Raw genomic sequence first — 21,192 nt, forward strand, 5'->3', positions numbered from 1 at the left:
TTAAGGAACTTGTCCTCCAGAAATTTGTCCAAATTATTTTTAAACTAACCTATATTTCTGGACAACATTCTCCAGACATGCACAGACTGAAAAAAAAAAATGCTCTTAAATTTACTTTAAAATCTGCAATCAGTTTGTACTAGATTAGGGGGACACACCAGAAAAATGTTTAAAAAAAGAAAAATAACCACTCTCCATTAACTAGTTCCACACCACTTATGTTTATATAAACTCCTATCATTTCCCCTCCTCAGCCTTCTCCAAACTAAAGGGCCGATGCAATAAATGTGTGTAGAAAGCGGGTGCTGAACAGTCAATGCCCGCTTTCTTGGGGCGCCAAGCAATATTTAAATTAGGGGTCGCGTTAGTAAGGAGGCGCTAGGGTTGTTTGCGCGCCCCTAGCACCTCCTTGCTAACACGAACCCGATCGGCATCGGCGGTCCGCCAGTTAGGAAAACAGACGCTGAGTTTATCGGCGTCTGTTTTCCTAAACATTGCACAGCTAGGGGGTTCAGGAAACAGACACTTGTCATTCGAGCCTCTGTTTCCTGCACTCAACTGCCAGTGGGGTTTTTTTTCTATTCTTTAAATTTGTTTGTTTTTCCTCCTACTTAATATCGCAACGATATTAAGTAGGAGGCAGTACAGAAAAGCAGTTTTTTCTGCTTTTCTGTACTGGTTTAAGGAGCGCTCAGCAAATAATGCCTGCTCCAGGCAGGTGTTAATTACTAAGCGCTAGATGTGCGTCCTAGATGCATTTGCATGTGATTAGCGCTATTAGACTCACTCCGCGTCCAACACTGCATTAGGGGATTCATTAGTGCCTATTCAATCCTCATCCGACCGCCGATTATTGCATCGGCCCCTAAAGAGGCTATTCCATCCCTTATCATTTTTTCTGCCCTTCTCCCCTATCTTTTGAGATAAGCACCAGAATTGCATACACAGTATTCAAGGTGCAGTCATATAGCAGTATAGTAAAAGGAACTAACACTATCAATTGGCGGTCCCACCCTATGGAACAAACTCCCCACAGACCTAAAGAACAGATCCATCCACCCAATCTTTCAAGAAAAATTTTAAGACATAGCTATTCCGCAAAGCCTTCCGTACTACAAACACAAATGAACCCCAGGCCAGGCACTAACCCCTGCATCCAGGGACATCACCACCTTCAACCACCCACCTGTAATATACTATGCTACTTGATTTAGGCACAATATCACCATGCCACTAATACCGATACACCCTATACCAAATACTAGCCTTGATTATTACTACCCTGTTATTACTTCTTGTTTAATACTACTGTTATTTTGTTCATTACTACTACTATTATCTTTAATCTTGTTACTGTTATGTCACATTATTTATAATTATTCCATATACTAAACAAAAGGAAATACTTGACTTCCTGCACCATTAAGTTATATGTAAAGCGATGGGATATGTAAATCAAACACCGGTATATAAAAACTAACAAATAAATAATTGACTGGTCCATCCAGTCTGCTCATACTTATACAGATTTTCTCACTTTTACATTCTATTCCTTTCCAAATAATTCCTAACAGTCTATTTGCTTATACGACTGCTGAGGCTGCAAACTGAGCTAAGGATTTCAATGTATTGCCTGCAATGACTCCAAGCTCCCTTTCTTGAGTGGTATCTGTTAATATGGAAGCCAGCACTTTGCACAGAATTATGATTATTTTTCCCTATGTGTATCACTTTGCCCTTGTCCACATTAACATTTTATCCATCATTCACACGCCCAGTTCACCAGTCTGGCAGGGACTTCCTCATAGTCTGCATATGTTTTACCAAGCAATGATTTTCGTTATCTGAAAATTTGAAATCACCTGACTCATTGCTCCCTTTTCCAGACCATTAATGTATTTAAATAAGAACATTAAAAGCTCAAACACTGGTCCCAATATAGAACCTTGGGACACACTATTCAACTCTGCCCACTGGAAAATTTGACCATTTATTTCCTATTCTGTTTCCTACCTTTTAACTAATTACGAATCCACAATAGGATTCTGCCTCCTATCCCATGACTTTTTTTTTGTTTTAATTTCCTGAGGAATACAGATACACTGATTATTCTCTTTCCACCAGCAAGACAAGATGCTTGTTATGTCTAGATTGGCACACTAGAATATCAGGCACCAATGACAATTTTTTTGTCTAGCATTTGTATAAAAGACATCCAAATATTTTTTTTCCTATTCATAACCCACATATTTTAAGCAATATATCAATGTAATTTTGAATCATTCATATGTATCTGCTCTTCATGTAAAGCCACCTGAATCACATCAGCTTCTTCCATATCCTGTATCAGGATTTTCTATTTTCATTCTTTCAGCAGGAATCTGAAGATACTGCTAAAAATAGGGAAGTTAGAGTAATAAGCAATGTAGCATTTATGCTAATCACACAAGCATGCCACAGAATCTTTTCATTCTGTCACAGGAAAGGCCTTTTCTATTGTAAGGATTACAGAAAAAAAAAATTGTCTACCAAAATTTATCCTAATGCTTTAAAAGAAAATCACATACACAACTTAAATAAATAAATAAAATGCTACATTTTTACTAGGCTGATAATGGCAGGCCACCAGTACATGAATTACACTAGCTCCCTGTTAAGCAGCGGGTGAAGTTTAAAACTCTCCTAATGATCGCCAAAGTATTAAAATGGGATGGCCCTTTTTATCTGGCTAATTTATTTTCCTGGTATGAGCCAACACATAGCTTAAAATCTCAAAAGATTTTGCTTCAGGTGCCCCCAATTAAACAGGTCCAATTGTCTCAAACACGCAATCATGCTCTCTCAGTCCAGGGCCCTCCCTGAATCGGCATGGGCTAGAGAGGACATTGAAAAAGTACCCTTCTTATGGAAACAAGCAGCATACCCTGGTTCCAAATATTAATTCTTGTAACAATGCAGATGCTAGTAGCAATATTTTTAATTTTAATGCATGTTTGTATTTTATTGTAATTTATGTAAACATTTAGTTTGTAATCTGCATATATTTATAAATAGGAAAGTTTAAAAACATACACCGATGTGATATATCGATCGAATGTCAGTATACAAAAACAAATAAAAGTTTTATGTATTTACAGATAGTGAAATAGGAACTTTTTTTTTTATATTTAACCACAATTAAGTTAAATTACTTGGAACTGGTTAAAGGGATGTTTTAATCATCCACAAACTGCCTCTGAGATAAACATTGCTGTTTCCAATATAATCCTCCATACTTAATAAAAATAAAAAAAAAAATAAAAAAAAAAAAAAGAGTCCAATGTTCTTGGTACCTTATTACCAGGTCCCTGGTGCAGTTTCAAATCAAATTATATGCATAATCAGGAGGTGAAAAAAAATCCCACTTTCCTAAATTTCAGCACCTGGTAGCGGGAGGGAAGCTGGGACCTTACCGCCAGGCCCAAAGAGGCAAGAAGCTACACCACTGAACTTGGAAGAGAGACAACTGAGAGGAGATATGATTGAAATTTATAAAATCATAAGTGGGGTGCAACAGGTAAAATAGAGAACAGATATTTACCCTTTCAAACACCACTAGGACCGGGGGGGAGGAACACTCCATGAAACTAGCAACCAGAAGATTTAAACCAAATCATAGGTAGACTTGGGAATTCTGGCGCTTATCCCTAGAAGCAAACTAGAAGAAAGATCAATCATTTAGCTATTTGTGACCCAAATTAGCCACAGTCTGAGACAGAATGCTGGGCTCGATGGACCTTGGGGGTCTGACCTAGCACAGTGGTATCTGTTTTTATGAAAACTTGGGCACCAGCCAAAATGTTTTAGGAAATGGAGAAAAGTTGTTTGGGGTTTTTTTTGTTTGTTTTCTTTGCTCTCCCTCAAGCTTCCCCCCTCCTATGCTTTAATCTAGTCTTTTCCACACACCTCCTCTAATCAGCCAACCTCTTTTCCTTCCTGGCAGCCTGTTCCCTCTTCCCATGTCCTCCAGTCTGTCTCCTCCCCTGCTGATCCATCCAGCAGCATCTTTCACTTGGCAGCTCCAGTGGCAAGAGAGACCCCAAGGCTGTTATTGACAGCAGCATAAGGAAGCTTTTCCATCCCCATTACCATCATTTTCGTCACCCTTCTCAGTACCTCTTCTATGTCCACTATGTCTTTTTTGAGATGTGGTGAGCAGAACTGCACACAATTTTCGGGGTATGGTTGCACCATGGATTTATAGAAGGGCATTGTGGTATTTTCAGTTGTATTTTCCATTCCTCTCAAAGTAATTCTTAACATTCTATTTGACTTTTTGACCACTGCCACATGCTAAGCCGAAGATTAAGGTATTGGACACAAGGACTCCTAACTTGGAACCCAGCATCCTGTACTTGTAGTTAGGATTGTTTTCCCCTACGTGCATTACTTTGCACATCCACATTAGAAGCTCAGCCTCCTAGTCTCAAAAAGGTCCTTCTGCAGTTCTTCACAATCCGCTACTATTTTATCAACTGAAAACAAGTTTTGAGTCATCTGCAAATTTGGCCACCTCACAAGCAGCTTCTGCCCCATGACAGAGTAAAATGGGAGAAATGGAATTCAATCCCGGCCTAGTTTCACAATTTTTTTTAGCCCTGCTCACCAAACAACACTGCCTGGATTATTCCAGCCCTTCAACAGGAAGAGAGATGATTTACCTTTTCAGCCCCCATAAAAATGAAATAGTAGGCTCCTAAACATTAAAAACAAAAAAAAAAAAAAACCCCACTCATTTTTGTCTTTAGATTTAAAAATTCTGGTGTACTGAACATACCACAAACCATCAAAACCTGTATCACAAAAAAAAAAAAAAGTATCCCACACACACCATTCGCAAAAGCTCATGTTTTATTGCAGAAGATAAAAAGATCTGGTTTTAAAATCTATGCCTGTGCTTGTAAAACTTCAACTCTTCTTCTGACAGTGAAATCAGCTTTGAGGCCATCCACCTGCAAGAAATCACTTCAGGGAAATCCAGACACACAGTATTTTAATGTCAAAGCACTTATGCAATCTGTTGCAGCTCCAACCATTTAGTGCACTTGGAAAACATGGATATTGTTATTATGTGCTGTACTTTGCACCGCCATCAAGTTGCCAGATGATGTGCCAGAAAGCTGCGCCACCTCCTAATCTATCACAGCACATCAGATCCTGTCTAATTTAAGGAGTCCTGCTCAGTACATCGTATCAGCTCATCAGGCACTTTCACTAGTTTACTCTTTTTCTACCAGATGGCCCAAGTAAATGGACTGCAGCCCTACTAGGAATACATAAAGCAGATAAGAGAAACCAGAGTCCCCCACCATCTAGAAAGAAAAGGGACAAATCTGGCCCAGAAGTGATACAGCCACATTTTATGGCTCTCAAAATGATTCCATCTCTCTCTTCTGTTGCATACTTTTATTTTTTTTTAAACTTCTGTTCCCATTTCCCCCCCCTTTTCATTTTTTTTAGCCTGACAAAGCATTTGTAATTTTCTCTCTGCCTGTGCCCCATAATGCCTGAGATATTACAAAAAAAGTGATCACAACCAGCGAGCACAAAGCAGTGCAAGAAAATACAAACATCCATTGCTGTCATTCTTTCTGTATTGTGTATATAGGGAGAGGAAGAACGAAAAGTGAAAGAAGAGTGAAGACTTGTACCTAGCCATTCCCTCATCTGCACTTCCAGTTCAAATCGGACCTAGAGCTAGGAACCCAGAGCCATGACCCTTCATTTGTATCTACCTTATTTTGTATTCCCTCACATGTCCACTGCAGTGAGGGTCCTGGGCTGGGGAGCCCATGCACCAGGGCTCATTCCAGAACCCTCAGGGGAATTGGATCCTGCCAAGAGCTATCACCCTTGGGCAGTGCCCACGACTCCTCCCTGGAGGCAGTAAACACTGCACCTGCAGCATCCCTAGCCGACGGTGGGGAACAGATGACTCAATCCTGGGATCAAAGCAGGGACCTTCCATATGGTGGTGCACCAAGCTTACCAACTAAGCCAGCCCCAAAAGAGGAGTTAACATTTCTCAGTAATAAATGTGATGGCACAACATATTTTTACATGATGTGGTATTAGAAAGAAGATTTGGCCAGAACTTGAAAAAGGTTAGTGATAGACTTTCAGAACTATTTTAAAGATAAGTCAGTTTGAGTCAATGTGGTATACATCATGCAAGGCAGAACATTTGAAGGATGCTGCAAAGGTTAAAATGTATATATAAAAAAAAAAAAAGGCAAACAAACCTCTACAGATACAGCGATCTCCAAACAAAATCTTACACTGAGAAGATGCAGGAAGCATAATGCACAAACAATTGCTCAACCCTGACTAAAATCACTGTGTACTGCACTCGAGGACCAAACAGAAGAGGATCTTATATTAAATCGCATTCAGATATAGCAATAAAAATGTGGATAAATGTAACAAGATCACTTTAAACACCTTTGAATTGCTTATCTCTAATCTTATCCCTTGCCAGGTAGCTTTCATCCCCTTTATTGATGATCTTCTAGGGTAAAATTTAAATTATTGCACATAAATCATGTTTTATGTGCAGAGAACATGATTTGTGCACAAGTAGTTATTTATGAGCTCAAGTCCCGAGTAAAGGGATCCCTGCGCCACAAACTTCATGTTCAGTCCAACAGACTAATAGTAGCACTAGAAACTTTACTCCACCTCTGCCCAGGAATTAAATTTCCAGCATAAAAAAAACATGAGTTAGGCCTCTACACCTCTCTGTACTGGGAAGGAATATCTACACCTCAATTAACATGGGATCTGCATGAAGGAGCAATCATTTATACACAAATCTCCATGTTAAAACAGGAGTAAAGTGAGTACAAAAATACATGCATAACTGTGCATTAAAATGTGTGCACAGTTGCCTGCACTTTATTACATCATCCTAAAACTGATCAGGCACTTTGAAATAAAACCAGACAAAGTCTAAAGAGACAGTACTTTCCTTTCACACAATACCAGACTTGCAACTTCTCTTAACTGCAGTTTCTTGTTTCCTTCTGTGATTTTTCAGCACCCTACCCTTCAAATCCTCCCCCCCCCACCACACACACAAATTACAGCAAATAAGCCTTAATTATAAGGGCTAAGAGGGAACCGAATCATGTCCAGCATATGTCCACTGCCATCCAGCCACCCGCTTCCTGTCATTTGATCTATTTACAACTTTTAAAACAAACACTGATGATGTAATCCAAGCCAACCAACTTCTGTATTCAGGAAACACAACGCTTGGCCCATTACGCACACAGCAAACCTCCTGAAAATCAGTCACAAAATTCTTAGCTTGTTGTGGAATAAAGGATTATATCCCACAATCTGTTTCTAATCTGGTATTTCTATGTACATTAGCCCAGAAATCTAGACCTTGATTACATAACAAGCAGCATAAGAACATAAGAAATTGCCATGCTGGGTCAGACCAAGGGTCCATCAAGCCCAGCATCCTGCTTCCAACAGAGGCCAAAACCAGGCCACAAGAACCTGGCAATTACCCAAACACTAACAAAATCCCATGCTACTGATGCAATTAATAGCAGTGGCTATTCCTTAAGTAAAATTGATTAATAGCCATTAATGGACTTCTCCAAGAACTTATCCAAACCTTTTTTGAACCCAGCTACACTAACTGCATTAACCACCTCCTCTGGCAACAAATTCCAGAGCTTTATTGTGCGTTGAGTGAAAAAGAATTTTCTCCGATTTGTCTTAAATGTGTTACTTGCTAACTTCATGGAATGCCCCCTAGTCCTTCTATTATTCGAAAGTGTAAATAACCGAGTCACATCTACTCGTTCAAGACCTCTCATGATCTTAAAGACCTCTATCATATCCCCCCCTCAGCCGTCTCTTCTCCAAGCTGAACAGCCCTAACCTCTTCAGCCTTTCCTCATAGGGGAGCTGTTCCATCCCCTTTATCATTTTGGTTGCCCTTCTCTGTACCTTCTCCATCACAACTATATCTTTTTTGAGATGCGGCGACCAGAATTGTACACAGTATTCAAGGTACGGTCTCACCATGGAGCGATACAGAGGCATTATGACATTTTCCGTTCTATTAACCATTCCCTTCCTAATAATTCCTAACATTCTATTTGCTTTTTTGACTGCTGCAGCACACTGAGCAGACAATTTTAAAGTATTATCCACTATGATGCCTAGATCTTTTTCCTGGGTGGTAGCTCCTAATATGGTACCTAACTACAGCAAGGGTTATTTTTCCCGATATGCAACACCTTGCACTTGTCCACATTAAATTTCATCTGCCATTTGGCTGCCCAATCTTCCAGTCTTGCAAGGTCCTCCTGTAATGTATCACAATCCGCTTGTGATTTAACTACTCTGAATAATTTTGTATCATCTGCAAATTTGATAACCTCAATCATATTCCTTTCCAGATCATTTATATATATATTGAAAAGCACTGGTCCAAGTACAGATCCCTGAGGCACTCCACTGTTTACCCTTTTCCACTGAGAAAATTGACCATTTAATCCCACTCACTGTTTCCTGTCTTTTAACCAGTTTGTAATCCACGAAAGGACATCACCTCCTATCCCATGACACTTTAGTTTTCTTAGAAGCCTCTCATGAGGGACTTTGTCAAACACCATCTGAAAATCCAAATACACTACATATTCACCTTTATCCACATGTTTATTAACCCCTTCAAAAAAATGAAGCAGATTTGTTAGGCCAGACTTCCCTTGGGTAAATCTATGTTGACTGTGTCCCATTAAATCATGTCTTTCTATATGCTCTACGATTTTGATCTTGAGAATAGTTTCCACTATTTTTCCCGGCACTGAAGTCAAGCTCACTGATCTATAGTTACCCGGATCGCCCCTGGAGCCTTTTTTAAATATTGGGGTTACATTGGCCACCCTCCAGTCTTCAGGTACAATGGATGATTTTAATGATAGGTTACAAATTGTAACTAATAGATCAGAAATTTCATTTTTTAGTTCCTTCAGAACCCTAGGATGCATTCCATCTGGTCCAGGTTGATTTGCTACTCTAGTTTGTCAATCTGGCCTACTACATCTTCCAGGTTCACAGTGATTTCATTCAGTTTGTCCGAGTCATCACCCATGAAAACCATCTCCGGAACTGGTATCTCCCCAACATCCTCATTAGTAAACACGGAGGCAAAGAATTCATTTAGTCTTTCTGCAATGGCCTTATCTTCCCTAAGAGCCCCTTTAACCTCCAGCAGCTTTCTATGGGAAGTGTACCCCCCCATCCAGGGTCTTCCAGAAGCTAAAATGCCATCTGGTCGGGTAGCCATGCATCAGTGAGCAAACCCAGCAAAGAGCCTGTGAGGGAGGCCCCCCCTCCCCTGATAGCTCAGGTGGGCCAGTAGCAGCTTCTCTTATACAACACTCCACTCGCTCCTAGCACTTCTTTTTTTTTTTTTTTTTTTAACCCCGCAGCTCCACATGCCCACTCCAGCAGCTCTCTTCAGGCATCCCTCCATCACCATGTGGCGGGAAATAGCCAGCAGACTTCCCGACACTGCCTCACCGCCTGCTCAACACCACCATATGCTGCTCTCACCTGCTACCCCTCCTTATGCTCTGGCTACAGCAAATAAATAAATCCAACATGGGGGCCCTTCCAGCACCAAGAGACTCCATCTCAGAGAGCAGCAACAGACAGACCCTATTCTTCTGGGGCCTTGCCCGGATTCCCCCAACGAACCAATATATTTTTTTTTTTATTCAAAGGAGGAAGAGGAATGACAAAGAACACGTGTGAGCATACATGAGGGTGCGTGTGAGAATGAACATGTGTTAGAGTGTGTGTATTAGAGAGCACAAGGAAAAAGTAATTGATGTTTTTAGGAATGATGATTTTTCTACTGTTGCACTGCATACAGAGTGATTTGTTGCTGCCTCCAGTTCAGTTTTTGTCTGCATGATTCTATTACACTTTCTGGTCTTTTTATTCTGTAATTGCGAGGGTCTGTCTGTGTTCTGCATGTGTGACAGGAGGTGAGGCATTCTGCTAGCAAGTAGTTTCTGTGCAGGGATCTAGCACAGCTTGGTTTGTTCTAGTTTCCTAATAAGATGTGTATTAGTACATAAGAACCTAAGATTTGCCATACTGGGTCAGACCAAGGGTCCATCAAGCCCAGCATCCTGTTTCCAATAGTGGCCAATCCAAGTCACAATTATCTGGCAAGTAACCAAACATTAGATAGATCACAAGCTACTATTGCTTATTAATTACCATCATAGCAGTTTATGGATTTATCCTCTAGGAACTTATCCAAGCCTTTTAAGGTTATGGAGGTTGCAGAATAAAAGCATTTTAAATAAATACATTAAATAAACCCAGTTACACTAACTGTTGTAATCTCATCCTCCAGCAATGAACTCCAGAGCTTAACTATGCGCCAATCAAAGAAGAATCCTCTCCGACCTGTTCCAAATGAGCCACCTGCCAACCTCACAGAGTGCCTCCTATACTTCTACTATCTGAGAGAGCAAACAATGGATTTAAATTAACCTGTTCAAGTCCTTTCACTTTCTGCATACCTCCATCACATCCCCCCTCCAAACTGAACAGCCCCAACCTCTCTAGCACCTCCCCTCAGGGGAGCCGCTACATGCCCCCTCCCACCCCCATCACCCCTCTCTGCACCTTCTCCAGTGCAACTCTCTTTTTTTGAGATGTGGTGACCAGAACTGCACAGAGCATTCGAGGTGCAGTCCCACCATGACATCCACTATGACGCCTAGATTCCCCCCCCCCCCGGGCAGTAACTCCCAAGGCAGAACCCAACATTGTGCAATTACAGCAAGGGCTATTGCTCCCCATATGCATCACCCCAAACCCCATCTGCCACCCAGAAGCCCAAACCCCCAGCCTCGGTCCTCCCGCAACCCATCATAATTCGCCCAAGATCTAACCATTCTGCACAATTTTGCGCCATCCGCAAATCTGATCACCTCACTCGATGTACCGCTTTCTAGATCATTTATGAATACTATAGGTAGGGTGGTTACTGTTTCGGTATGGGAAGTTTACTATATTATAATTGCAATTCAGTTTACTCAAGACTTTGAGGGCCAAGCTCACATCCAACATGCATAGGCCTAATACCATATAGGTTCTGAGAGCTTTTTTACAGGGTTTTCTGGCTGACACCACTACACTTTGACTGTTCTATCATATATACATAATTTTAAATTGTGTATTGAGGGGGCCATAGAAGGGGTGCACGGCACAAGAGATTGTACAGTTCATCTACGATGCCTAATACCCTTGCACTAATCCTGCACACCACCTCAGGCCTTCACCCACCCACCCATCCTCTTCTCCTGAACCCTTAATACAAACATGGGTCCAAAATTCCTAAATGGGGCAGGAGTGATCCCCAGGTGCTGCTGCCCCATCTGCCAATATGTAAAAACAGTGCTGGCCAGGCCTGCAAGTGGTGCCAATTTGTTGAATGAAAATACATATGTATAAAAATGGCTCCAGCCACAAGCACCATTTTTCCATGCCAGCCAAGTGAGATAGGTGCACATGGGGATTGCTCCTGCCCTATTTAGGCATTTTGGACCCACAGACAGGGTAAGATGGGTTCGGGGTGGGTGTCAATTGGTTAAGTTTGGATCACTAGAGGAAACTTGTTTTTTATTTCAGAGCGAAGGGGATCTGGAACAGAGATCAAAAGAGTGCGAGAGAGAGAGAGAAAGAGAGAGAAAGTGAGTTTGAGAGACCAAGAAACAGTGATTGTTTATACCTTGCCATTGGGAAAAAAAATTAAAAAACATGTTACACAAAAAAAAATACATAAAAACAGAATGAGCACCAAAGTAACTGTTTTTGCACATGGCAAAAAAAAAAAAACAAAGCTAGCATAGGCCCTGCCAGTGTAGCAGGTTAGCGGACATGTACTCCAGTTATGTCTCTTCCCCTGCATGTATCCCAACTTCCTTCATGTGACCCTTGTGGTAAAAGGTGGGAGTGTGCACTAGAAAGGTGGCAGGGTAAGAAGGAATTGGAAGGGTGTGAGGAGTAAGAGCAGCCTGTCTACCTGGGAGGCATACCTTGAAAGAAGAGGTACGAATATGGGAGGGGGAATTGGCCATTTCCCACAGGCATGGAATATCATTTTGCGAAGGGGGGGTCATAGCGCTAAGAAAATCTGTGCACTACTGACTTGGCAGGCAACAGAAATGCTTCCTGAAAACAAGCCAATGCAATTAACTTGGGGGGGGGGGGGGGGAGAAATGTGAGTTCAGTCTATATACAAGCCGATACAGTACAGCACACACCGTTAGCCCGCATTTGGCTGCGCATTTTCGACATGCTATTTTTACCCCTTATACAGTAAGGGGTAATAGCGCGAAAACACGCACCCAACCCCCCCGAAACTAATAGTGCCTGCAACATGCAAATGCATGTTGATGGCCCTATTAGTTATTCCTGCACAATACAGAAAGTAAAATGTGCAGCCAAGCCGCACATTTTACTTTCAGAAATTAACGCCTGCCCAAAGGCGATATTAAGTCGGAGGCCCCAAAAGTAAAAAGAAAAAAAGTTAAAAATCTGCCCGCAGCCCAGTAAAATTGAGCATCAGATGTCAAACCCATTGACAGATGCCGCTTCTGTCATTTGCATGTTTTTCCCTCCTGAATCGTGCGCACAGGAGAGTGGCCTGTGCGCGCGTCGGGAGAGCGGGCACTCGCCAGCTCTCTCGCAACTTTACTGAATCGGCCTGATAGTTATTATAGGGTAGCTAAAAACAAGGGCAAAAATGTCTTCTAGGCTTCCTTAAAGTTGATGAACTGTATCTATTATCAACAGTAGTGCCTCAAAAGGAAAACAAGCAGCTGGAAAAAAATGTTCACACGATACTGACAGTCATAGTTTTTGAGAAAAAAATGTTCAGCTGCATGTTTATCGAATTTTTTTTTTTAGGTTAACTGAATACTTGTGACTTTCAATAACTGTCCCCTTTGACTAATATAAAATATATATTGTCAGCGGAGAGCTGCTGTGGCCTCAATTTTTTAATTTCCATTTATCATTTACAGATAAACTGTGACCTTACTTTGTATCACAATGAAACTTGGCTTGGTATGCTTTTATAAAGCGCATAAGGTGATTGTGGGAGAAGTTTATTGTAACTGCACAATGAGACACTGTATGGAGTGTTTTGGTAAATGGAAAACATAGCATATTTGAATTTACTATTAGGAGAAAAAAAAAAAGTTTTCTATGAGGGGCCCATTCACTGTTAGATAAACCACAGTGTCCAGCAATTTATGACATTCTAAATAATCTCAGTACAACCCCTCCCCATGCTGCATTTTTTTCCACAAAAAATGCCAACTTTACTCCCTTCCTGTATCACTCACCAACCTAAAAAGTGGGAAAGTCTGATGTCCACTTCCCCAAGAGCTTACATCCACACATCTGGTACAGCTAGGCACATCTTTTTCAAAAAGTGAAAAGGGGTGACAAGGGGAGACACACACAAAAACCACATGCATTCATCAGAAAAAAAAAAAAAAACAAAAACCATGCCAACTTTGCCTCCCTCCACAAATCACTAACTGAAAAATGGAAAAAAATGTCAAATGTTTCTTTCCGAGTGGCCTAAGGACCTTTCCTCCACACAAAGTTTGGTAGAGCTACGTCCAGCCATTACAAAGTTATTGGGAGGTGGAGAAGAGTTATTTGAACAGTAACAGACATTTTACCATCTGATAAGCCTCATTTTCTACTGAGCTAAAAATACCTTCAGCCTCAGAAGAACCAAGTACTATGGAGACAGACAAGTCAATTTCTGTCACACGCTGAGCTTTTTAACTAAATACAGTGTACATGCAGAGAATGTTTGCAGTTTGTTTGGTATTTTTATTTATATTTTGGGGGGTTTTTTATGCAGGGTGTCTGCTCTAGACTACATTTCAGTGAGCTGCTGAGAATGCCAGCCAGATTATACCAGGAGAGGTCTCTCTTTCCCCTGATCTAGAATTATAAAGCCACCGATGCATTAGCAGCACCGAGGACCAGATTTCACTAAAGGGTTTCCCCTCCCCAATTTTGCATCTATGGAAAAAATGCTTAGTACATCTGGCCCTTATATTAGAAACATGGCCAACTAGAAAATGATTGCAACCATCAGAATTAAAAAAAAAAAACCAACCCACTAATCTTCCTCCAGCATGTTATCTTTAAAAACATCAATGAATATTCCCCAAGGCAACAGATTCCCTAACTTTAGGGGGTGATCAGCTGACTGGGCAAAGCATTCCTCAGTTTGTTAGGAGTCCTGGGCTTTCAAATATACCGTACTTCACACACAGCGCAGATCAAACCTGGAATCCTTTTCTACCTTTCACATTAGAGCTGAGCCGTAACCAACCTTCTTGTTTCAGATATTCCAATACACATAATATCCACTAACATTTGGTCTCTCTGGATTACTCTCCCTACACCCACAAAGTCATTCCATGTCCTTAGATATTAAAGGCTTTCCTAGAATAAATACCCATTATTTACACCTTTTCCTGTTCTACCTTATTTGTAACCACAAGTCTCAAACTTGAACTGTCAAAGCACAAAAAAAACAAAACAAACAAAAAAAAAAAAAAAGAGGGGGGCACTGGTGGGTGCACTGAAGTCAAAGACTGCACATACCTGGTACTTCAGTACTTCATCTGTAAACTGGACTAATGATCTTGCCAGAACAACAAAATTCAGAAACTTATAAGATACCCAACAATCCAACACAAAATCCCCAACTAATAATTAGCTTAAGACACCATATGCTATTACAACACCCACCCCCACCAAGGGAAAGACTCATCTTTATTAGAAGATCTACCCAACTCCATTTATAAAGAAAAAACTGATCAAACTGCAAGGAAATACAAGATAAACAAATAATACTTTCAAGAGGCTGTATATGCATAAAAGGATGTGGAGACTTTAGCTGTTAGTAAACATATTCATTGAAAAAAAAAATAAAAGAATTAGAAGAACCGTCCCTGAAATCACAGACATCAGCAGAACTCCACCTTCTTGAAACCTTCTAGCCAATTATAAAAGGCAACCCCGGAAAAAACTCCTTTTCAAAAATTGTATTTTACACCTCGGCACAGTGACACTAATAGCTGCAGCTCCCAATAATATAGGTCGCTGCTATAGTTCAAACTTTCAATTAACTAACTACATGCTTCTCGAACTCCGGCGCTCAATACAGTGACAAACTCCCTGCACAATCGATACCGCACTTGCCTCCACCGTGAAAATCACCCTAGCTGCTGCGTTTGCAGAATCCCACACTGCAAAATCAGAATATTAACCCAGGTAACACCTCATGTACAGAGAGATGTCTACAGGCGCACAAATTGCTCAGCGTTTGCAATCTGGTCTCAGCATCCTTTTCTTTTGAACAAGTTGCAACAACGTCTGCACAACTTTATTGTATTCACAGCACAGCGATGATTTCTCGGTTTACAGGGAGGGAGGGAGGGCTGCTCTTATCAATCAAGGAATGTGTTTTGGTTCAGTGTCAGACTGCTTACTTGAACCAATTCGTGTGTAAAAGTTGCCACCTTGTTTAATCGTCTTCAGAGGGCTTCCCCTCCAAATACCTGGCTCCATACCATTCTCAGCCACCCTGGTGTGTGAGAGGAAGCAAAAGTTTACAGAGGCTAGAAATCGCGGCTCACGCCAGGCATGCCTGTGCAAAAAAGTCTCGTTTCTTTCAAGTTGAGCAGTTGGTGGCGGTGCCCTGGCACACACACAGATACAGCCCCGCTGCCAAGGAACGAGCAAACTTCAATCAGGCAAACACAGGCTGGCGGGAGGAGGACAATTGTCTTTGCGCTAAACATTGCTTTACAATAAAAACACAACACCCTCCAACGAATTCACTAACTCCCTTCCAACTATTTCTATTTAGAGTGACTTTTTCCCAAGGTCCAGACCAACCACATTTATAGAGGAGGAGGAGAGGAGTTTGCCGGTTTTGCTTTATTTCCTCACCTTTCCGAGTTAACTGAAGCCCTAGGGGACAAAAGGGAAAAAAAGTAACCGGGGAGCAAGCCCTGAGAGAGAAACAGGAGATACCGAAGCGCTTCGCTCTCTGTCTGGCACGGGGGAAGTGAAGAGGCAAAGCTGACTTTACAGCGGGAGCTGAAGTGAGGGGCTCCGGGTGAGGAAGGCTGGCCGAGCTCCTTCCCTCCTCCTCCTCCCCCCAAGCAGAGGCAGCACGAAGGTTCGGGGCAAAGGACAAGGAGCTAAGCGCCAGCCCTCCGGGCTCGGCCACGAGCTCGCGGGGAGTCCCGCCCCAGATCGGGAGCTTTCGCTTCCCTTCCTGCGCGTCCCCAAACATGGAAAAGCACAAAGACTAAAAAACAAAAACTTACAGAGTCGCTCAAGAAAATAAAAAAACTAAAACTCGCTAACTCTGAGCAGAGGCAAATCTCCAGAAAAGGGGAAACAACAAGAACAAAAAAAAAGGAGGTGGGGAAACTACCTACAGACTCTTGACTACTACTGCGGGGCACCTTCAACTTCGCTCGCTCTCCTTTGTCCGGGACCCTGCGGCCCATTGTCGGCGTCACGAGCGCACACTCACCTGCGGAGACCTGGGCGCGCGCCGCGGGGAACCCCCCGGGCGGCACCAGCGGCAGAAGCAGCAGCACGAGAGCGGCCGGGACCCTGCCCGCCGCCCCGGCCATGGCCACTCGCACGCAACTTTCCGGGAGCGCAGTCCGAGCCCACAATCCAAAGCGAAGCCGGTCGCCTTCGGGAACCACGGCGCGCGCCGCGAAGTCCGTCGTCGTCGCCCACTCTTGGAACTCCACGCGCCGCTTTTTGTTCTCACGCCAAGCCCTCCTGCCTCCGCGGACGAGAAGCCGTAGCCCAGCGGCCGCGCTCCATGCTCGGCACGGGCGGCTGCTACTGCCGCTCTCTCCCTCCGCTTTACTTTCAGGGAGTCGGGGAGTGGAGGAGCCGCGCCGTGACGTCACCGCCCCGCCGCTGCCCAAACTCCAAGCGGGCGTGCGGGAGCCCCCTTGGGCCTGCGGCCGCCAGCGCCTCCTGCCGGCAGCTCCCAGGCATGGGCTGCCGGATGGAGTCCTAGGGTGGCCTTTCCTACTCCTCCTCCTCTTCGGCTGCCTCAGAGCAGGGACCTGGAAGCTGCTGGGAGACAGGGCAGCCCGCCTGTGTGCAGGCAGGGCATGGGGATCCGGCGTTCTTTAGATTTATTTTAAGTCTTCTTTTTCACTGGGCTACTCCCGAGGATTCGCCAACCCTCGGTTTTGTTGGAGATTTTTTTTCTCTCTCTCTTGTCTTGGAGGAGCCCCATGAACCGACAGTCAGTCGGTCGGGGATCTGAGCTGCTAATGCATAAAACTCAGCCGGCGCACTTTCTGTAACCTTTGCACGGGGGAACGGCGTTTTTGGTTTTATTTTGTTTTGTTTTTTTTTTGTTTTGTTTTTTGCCAGCGCCCCGGATTGTGGTGTTGGCTTTCAGTTTCTTTAATTACTTTACTGCCTTGGTGGCAGGCTGCGGACGGAGACCCACGTGAGCTCCTCGGAAATATGTAGCGCCTCTTTCTTTGCTCTATGCCTGGTGGCTTTACGGTTTTATGGATCTGACTATTGGGAGCCACTGGGTTTAAATTCCAGGAAATGCAGAGGATGGAGAATGGGACTCCGTGAGCAATAAATGGCGAAAGAAGAGCCCTCCTCATCCTGACATTACCCCTTCCTCTTTCAGCATTGCTCCTTTCCGTCCTACTCCCCTGCCTCAATCCTTCATGATCGAGATTAACGACATTGGCATTATATGAACTAAGTTTTGATTTGGAGAGGGCACTGTTTTCTCTCTGTGCGTCCTGAACCGTGGAAAATGCGAACAGTTATTTATGTAGCTTGAAGATAGCTTAAGATGTAAACTAGTCACCTCTTTTAACTTTAATCCTGCTCTTTCTTTCTAGCCTGTGGGAGATAGTGACCGAAGCAGCTGCGGCACCGAGGAATTAGGACTCCACTTCACGATTTCCCTCTCCATTGCTCAAAGGCTTCAAGTTGTTGCGCCTCCTTCCCTGTGCCAGGGATGTACGCTCCCTTAGGGTTGACTGTTCCTCCTGTTAGATGTCTAGAAAGACCCAAAGGATCGGTTCAGTGTTCCCAGGTAGTTATGAAAAAACAAGCCCAAAACACATTTAAACTACTTTTATTAGAAAGTATTTATACGCAGAAAACAGTTAAGAAAATACTTTTATGAGTGTAATGAGGAAAAAATTGTATTGCTCACAGTTAACTAAAAGTCTGACAATCCATGACAACAGCCAATACATCTTAATCCTCTGTATTGTCAGCCTTGCCATGAAACATATTTTCATTGAATCGCTTTAGCACATTACTGGCTAGCACGAAGTTGCTTAAGCAAATACCCCGGCATGTCATTCCATAATGCACTTGCAATATTGCAGAAAGAGTTGCATTGGACATATGGTTTCCTTAACCAATAAGCCTTGATGCTTTTAATAAAACATTGCTCCCCACTTCAACAGCAGGGGGAAATGAGGAATTGGATTCCGACAGTAACCAAGAGGGCCCCGATTTAGGCAATCTGGGGTACTGATATTAATTGCATCAGTAGCATGGGGTCTTCTTAGTGTTTGGGTAATTGCCAGGTTCTTGTGGCCTGGTTTTGGCCTCTGTTGGAAACAGGATGCTGGGCTTGATGGACCCTTGGTCTGACCCAGCATGGCAATTTCTTATGTTCTTATGATACTCGGGCATAAGGGAAAAAGCACAGGACTGCTTCTATGGCAAAGTCATAAGCAATGCATGTCAAGCAGCACTGTCTGAATTTTCAAGAAAGCTCGTCACTCAGTAAAAAAATGTTGCTAGCTGAAATTTGCACAGAGCGCAAGTTACTATCCTTAAGAGAAACATGGAGGTAGCCTGCACAGAGAGACAGTTGCTACCTAGGGAAGGTTGCTGGGCAGACTGGATGGACCGTCTTTTTCTGCCATCATTACTATGTTACTGACTGTTTTAATAGGATGTTGTTGTTATTTTTATATTTGGGATCATTTGATTGCACCTCATTATGTGCATAGTTTTCTAATAAGGCAAGTAAAAGTTTTAAAAAGTTGTGTTGAAGGGCATAGGTATAAACGTTACTCCACACATCCAAGTGTTCAGAATTTTCACACGTGAAAGTTGGCAGCCTAATTGGGGGGGGGGGGGCACGCAGTGACTGAACCCTTGCAGGCCAGGAGCAGAGCTACTGTAGGGTGGGGGTAGGGGGAGGAGGGGCAAGACCCTGGGCAATTGCTCCAATTTCCCCTTTCAAGGAAACTGAATACCAGCACTTTCTTTCTAGAAAAAAGAAAGACATTATCCGCACTCATATTTATATATACACTCAAGAGTCTTCTCCAGGCAAGACTGGAGAAGCCTCTCCAGCTTCTGAAAGAGCAGGGCAGAAAAGGGACCAGCTGTATCGAGGGTGCCTCTTGGCCATTTCCAGCTTTTATAAATCACATCCCAGTACACTGGGAACATTATAGGTCAGCTGCTTCCGCTGGGAAGCGCTACAGGTACCGGGCCGCATTCTGGCAGCCATAAAACGAGGACCGGCAAAAACCGAATCCCATCTTATTAGGAGAAAACACAGCGGCAGTCCCGCACCCGTGACGGAGTCTCTTTGGGAAGATGCTTTTGTTCCCGTGAGAACCAGCCATGAGCAGCAGCAATGCGTAAGTCATGCCCGTGACCCAGGGTCCTCACCTTCCGTGGCTGGAGGCTCTCCGCTAGCAGCGCGTGTCTGAGAACCCACCCGCCTTGATCTCTCCCTCCACCATCTAGTCCACTGCGCTCTTCTACCCATTTAATCTATGGGTCGCCAGGCAGACACGATTTCCAGCTGCCGCATCACTTTATGATGCATTGTACAGGGGGTGAAGTGCCATCTCCACGTGCCATTATTTTGGTCTAGTACTGGGTAGAACCTGGACGAGGCACTGAGGAAATCATTTATGACGTCTCTGTGTAGGCAGAGCTCTGGCTCCCTGCTTGTAACTGGGTAATCATTGGGAAGGCTTGGGGGCGATGGGGAGGGGATAGCCAGGACACATGGGATTGGGGCTATATCAGTGACATCACAACTGACTTTGTGTATGGCGCACGTTTGAGACCACTCATCCAACCCCCCAAAAAAAAGTGAGTAGGAAAAAAAACAAACCTAAAAAATAAGCTACCTGTGAGTTCCCAAAAAAAAAAAAGCGATTCACGAAAAAAATAAGCCTAAACTCACAGTAAATAAATGAGGTTGGCAACACTGGATCAGATCCATATATCTATGTGTAAGCAGAACTTTTCTTTCCTAATGTTTTGAAATGGTAGGATAAGGTCTTTTCTGCTTAATCTGTTTTCCTGTTTCTTGGATCCGTTGCTTCCTCCTTTGCTTCTTTCTGTTTTATCTTGTTATGTTTTGTTTTTTTGCAATGAATGCGTTGTCTTTTCTTATGTTCACATTTGGGTTTTTTTAAATTTCTTTCCTAAAGTAACTTTGTTTATTCTCTATTGCATAAAGAGGCTATTTACTAAATTGCACATTTGTGCAGGCTGTTTAACACAGTGATTACTAAATAATATCAAGCTTTTAGTAAATGCTGTGTTATTACTAAGTTTTTAATGTGACTGGTAAATGTATATATGTTAGCAGCAGGCAGTGTATTTGCATTCCTGCCAACATTAACACCCACCCTTTTCCCCTTCCATACACAAGTACTCCATGTCCCCCTGCCCTTCCCCTGAGAGCCTCGAGGGGGATTCCAAATCCCCAGATTGACCCCATCGGCAGGACTTCCCCTCCACATCCTGGGCCCCCACCCCCCCCCCCCCCCCCGACATCCTACTGCATCTGAAGTAGTGAAAGGACCAGTAAGGAGCAGGAGCAATCCCCTCTTCCTCCTGTCCTGCTCACATTGAGCCATTAAATAACGCTGGCTGACCTGATGCTGTCCATGTGTGGGACAGTGTGGGGATAGTTATTCAAAAGTTAGCCATTTTTCTAAGTTAGCCAGACAGACATATGTGACTTACTTAGACACAATATCCAAGAGCTGAATATGC

General features: G+C 43.1%; 1 protein-coding gene across 4 annotated transcripts in view; it reads right to left on the minus strand.

Annotated features, from left to right (window-relative positions):
* The window catches only part of PTPRK (protein tyrosine phosphatase receptor type K), a 1,381,492-nt gene extending 1,364,387 nt beyond the window's left edge, over positions 1-17,105 (minus strand). For 2 of the 4 annotated variants that reach the window (XM_029594544.1, XM_029594543.1), the window contains exon 1: positions 16,673-17,102. In XM_029594544.1, coding sequence (XP_029450404.1) covers positions 16,673-16,775 — 103 coding nt within the window. In that variant the 5' untranslated portion in view covers positions 16,776-17,102. Of the gene's footprint in view, positions 1-16,672 lie in introns of all 4 variants that reach the window. The other 2 variants (XM_029594541.1, XM_029594542.1) reach the window with 2 other exon arrangements.
* Between the last annotated feature and the right edge of the window lie 4,087 nt (positions 17,106-21,192).

Source organism: Rhinatrema bivittatum, chromosome 3 (assembly GCF_901001135.1).
Source record: "Rhinatrema bivittatum chromosome 3, aRhiBiv1.1, whole genome shotgun sequence".
Lineage (NCBI taxonomy): Eukaryota > Metazoa > Chordata > Amphibia > Gymnophiona > Rhinatrematidae > Rhinatrema > Rhinatrema bivittatum.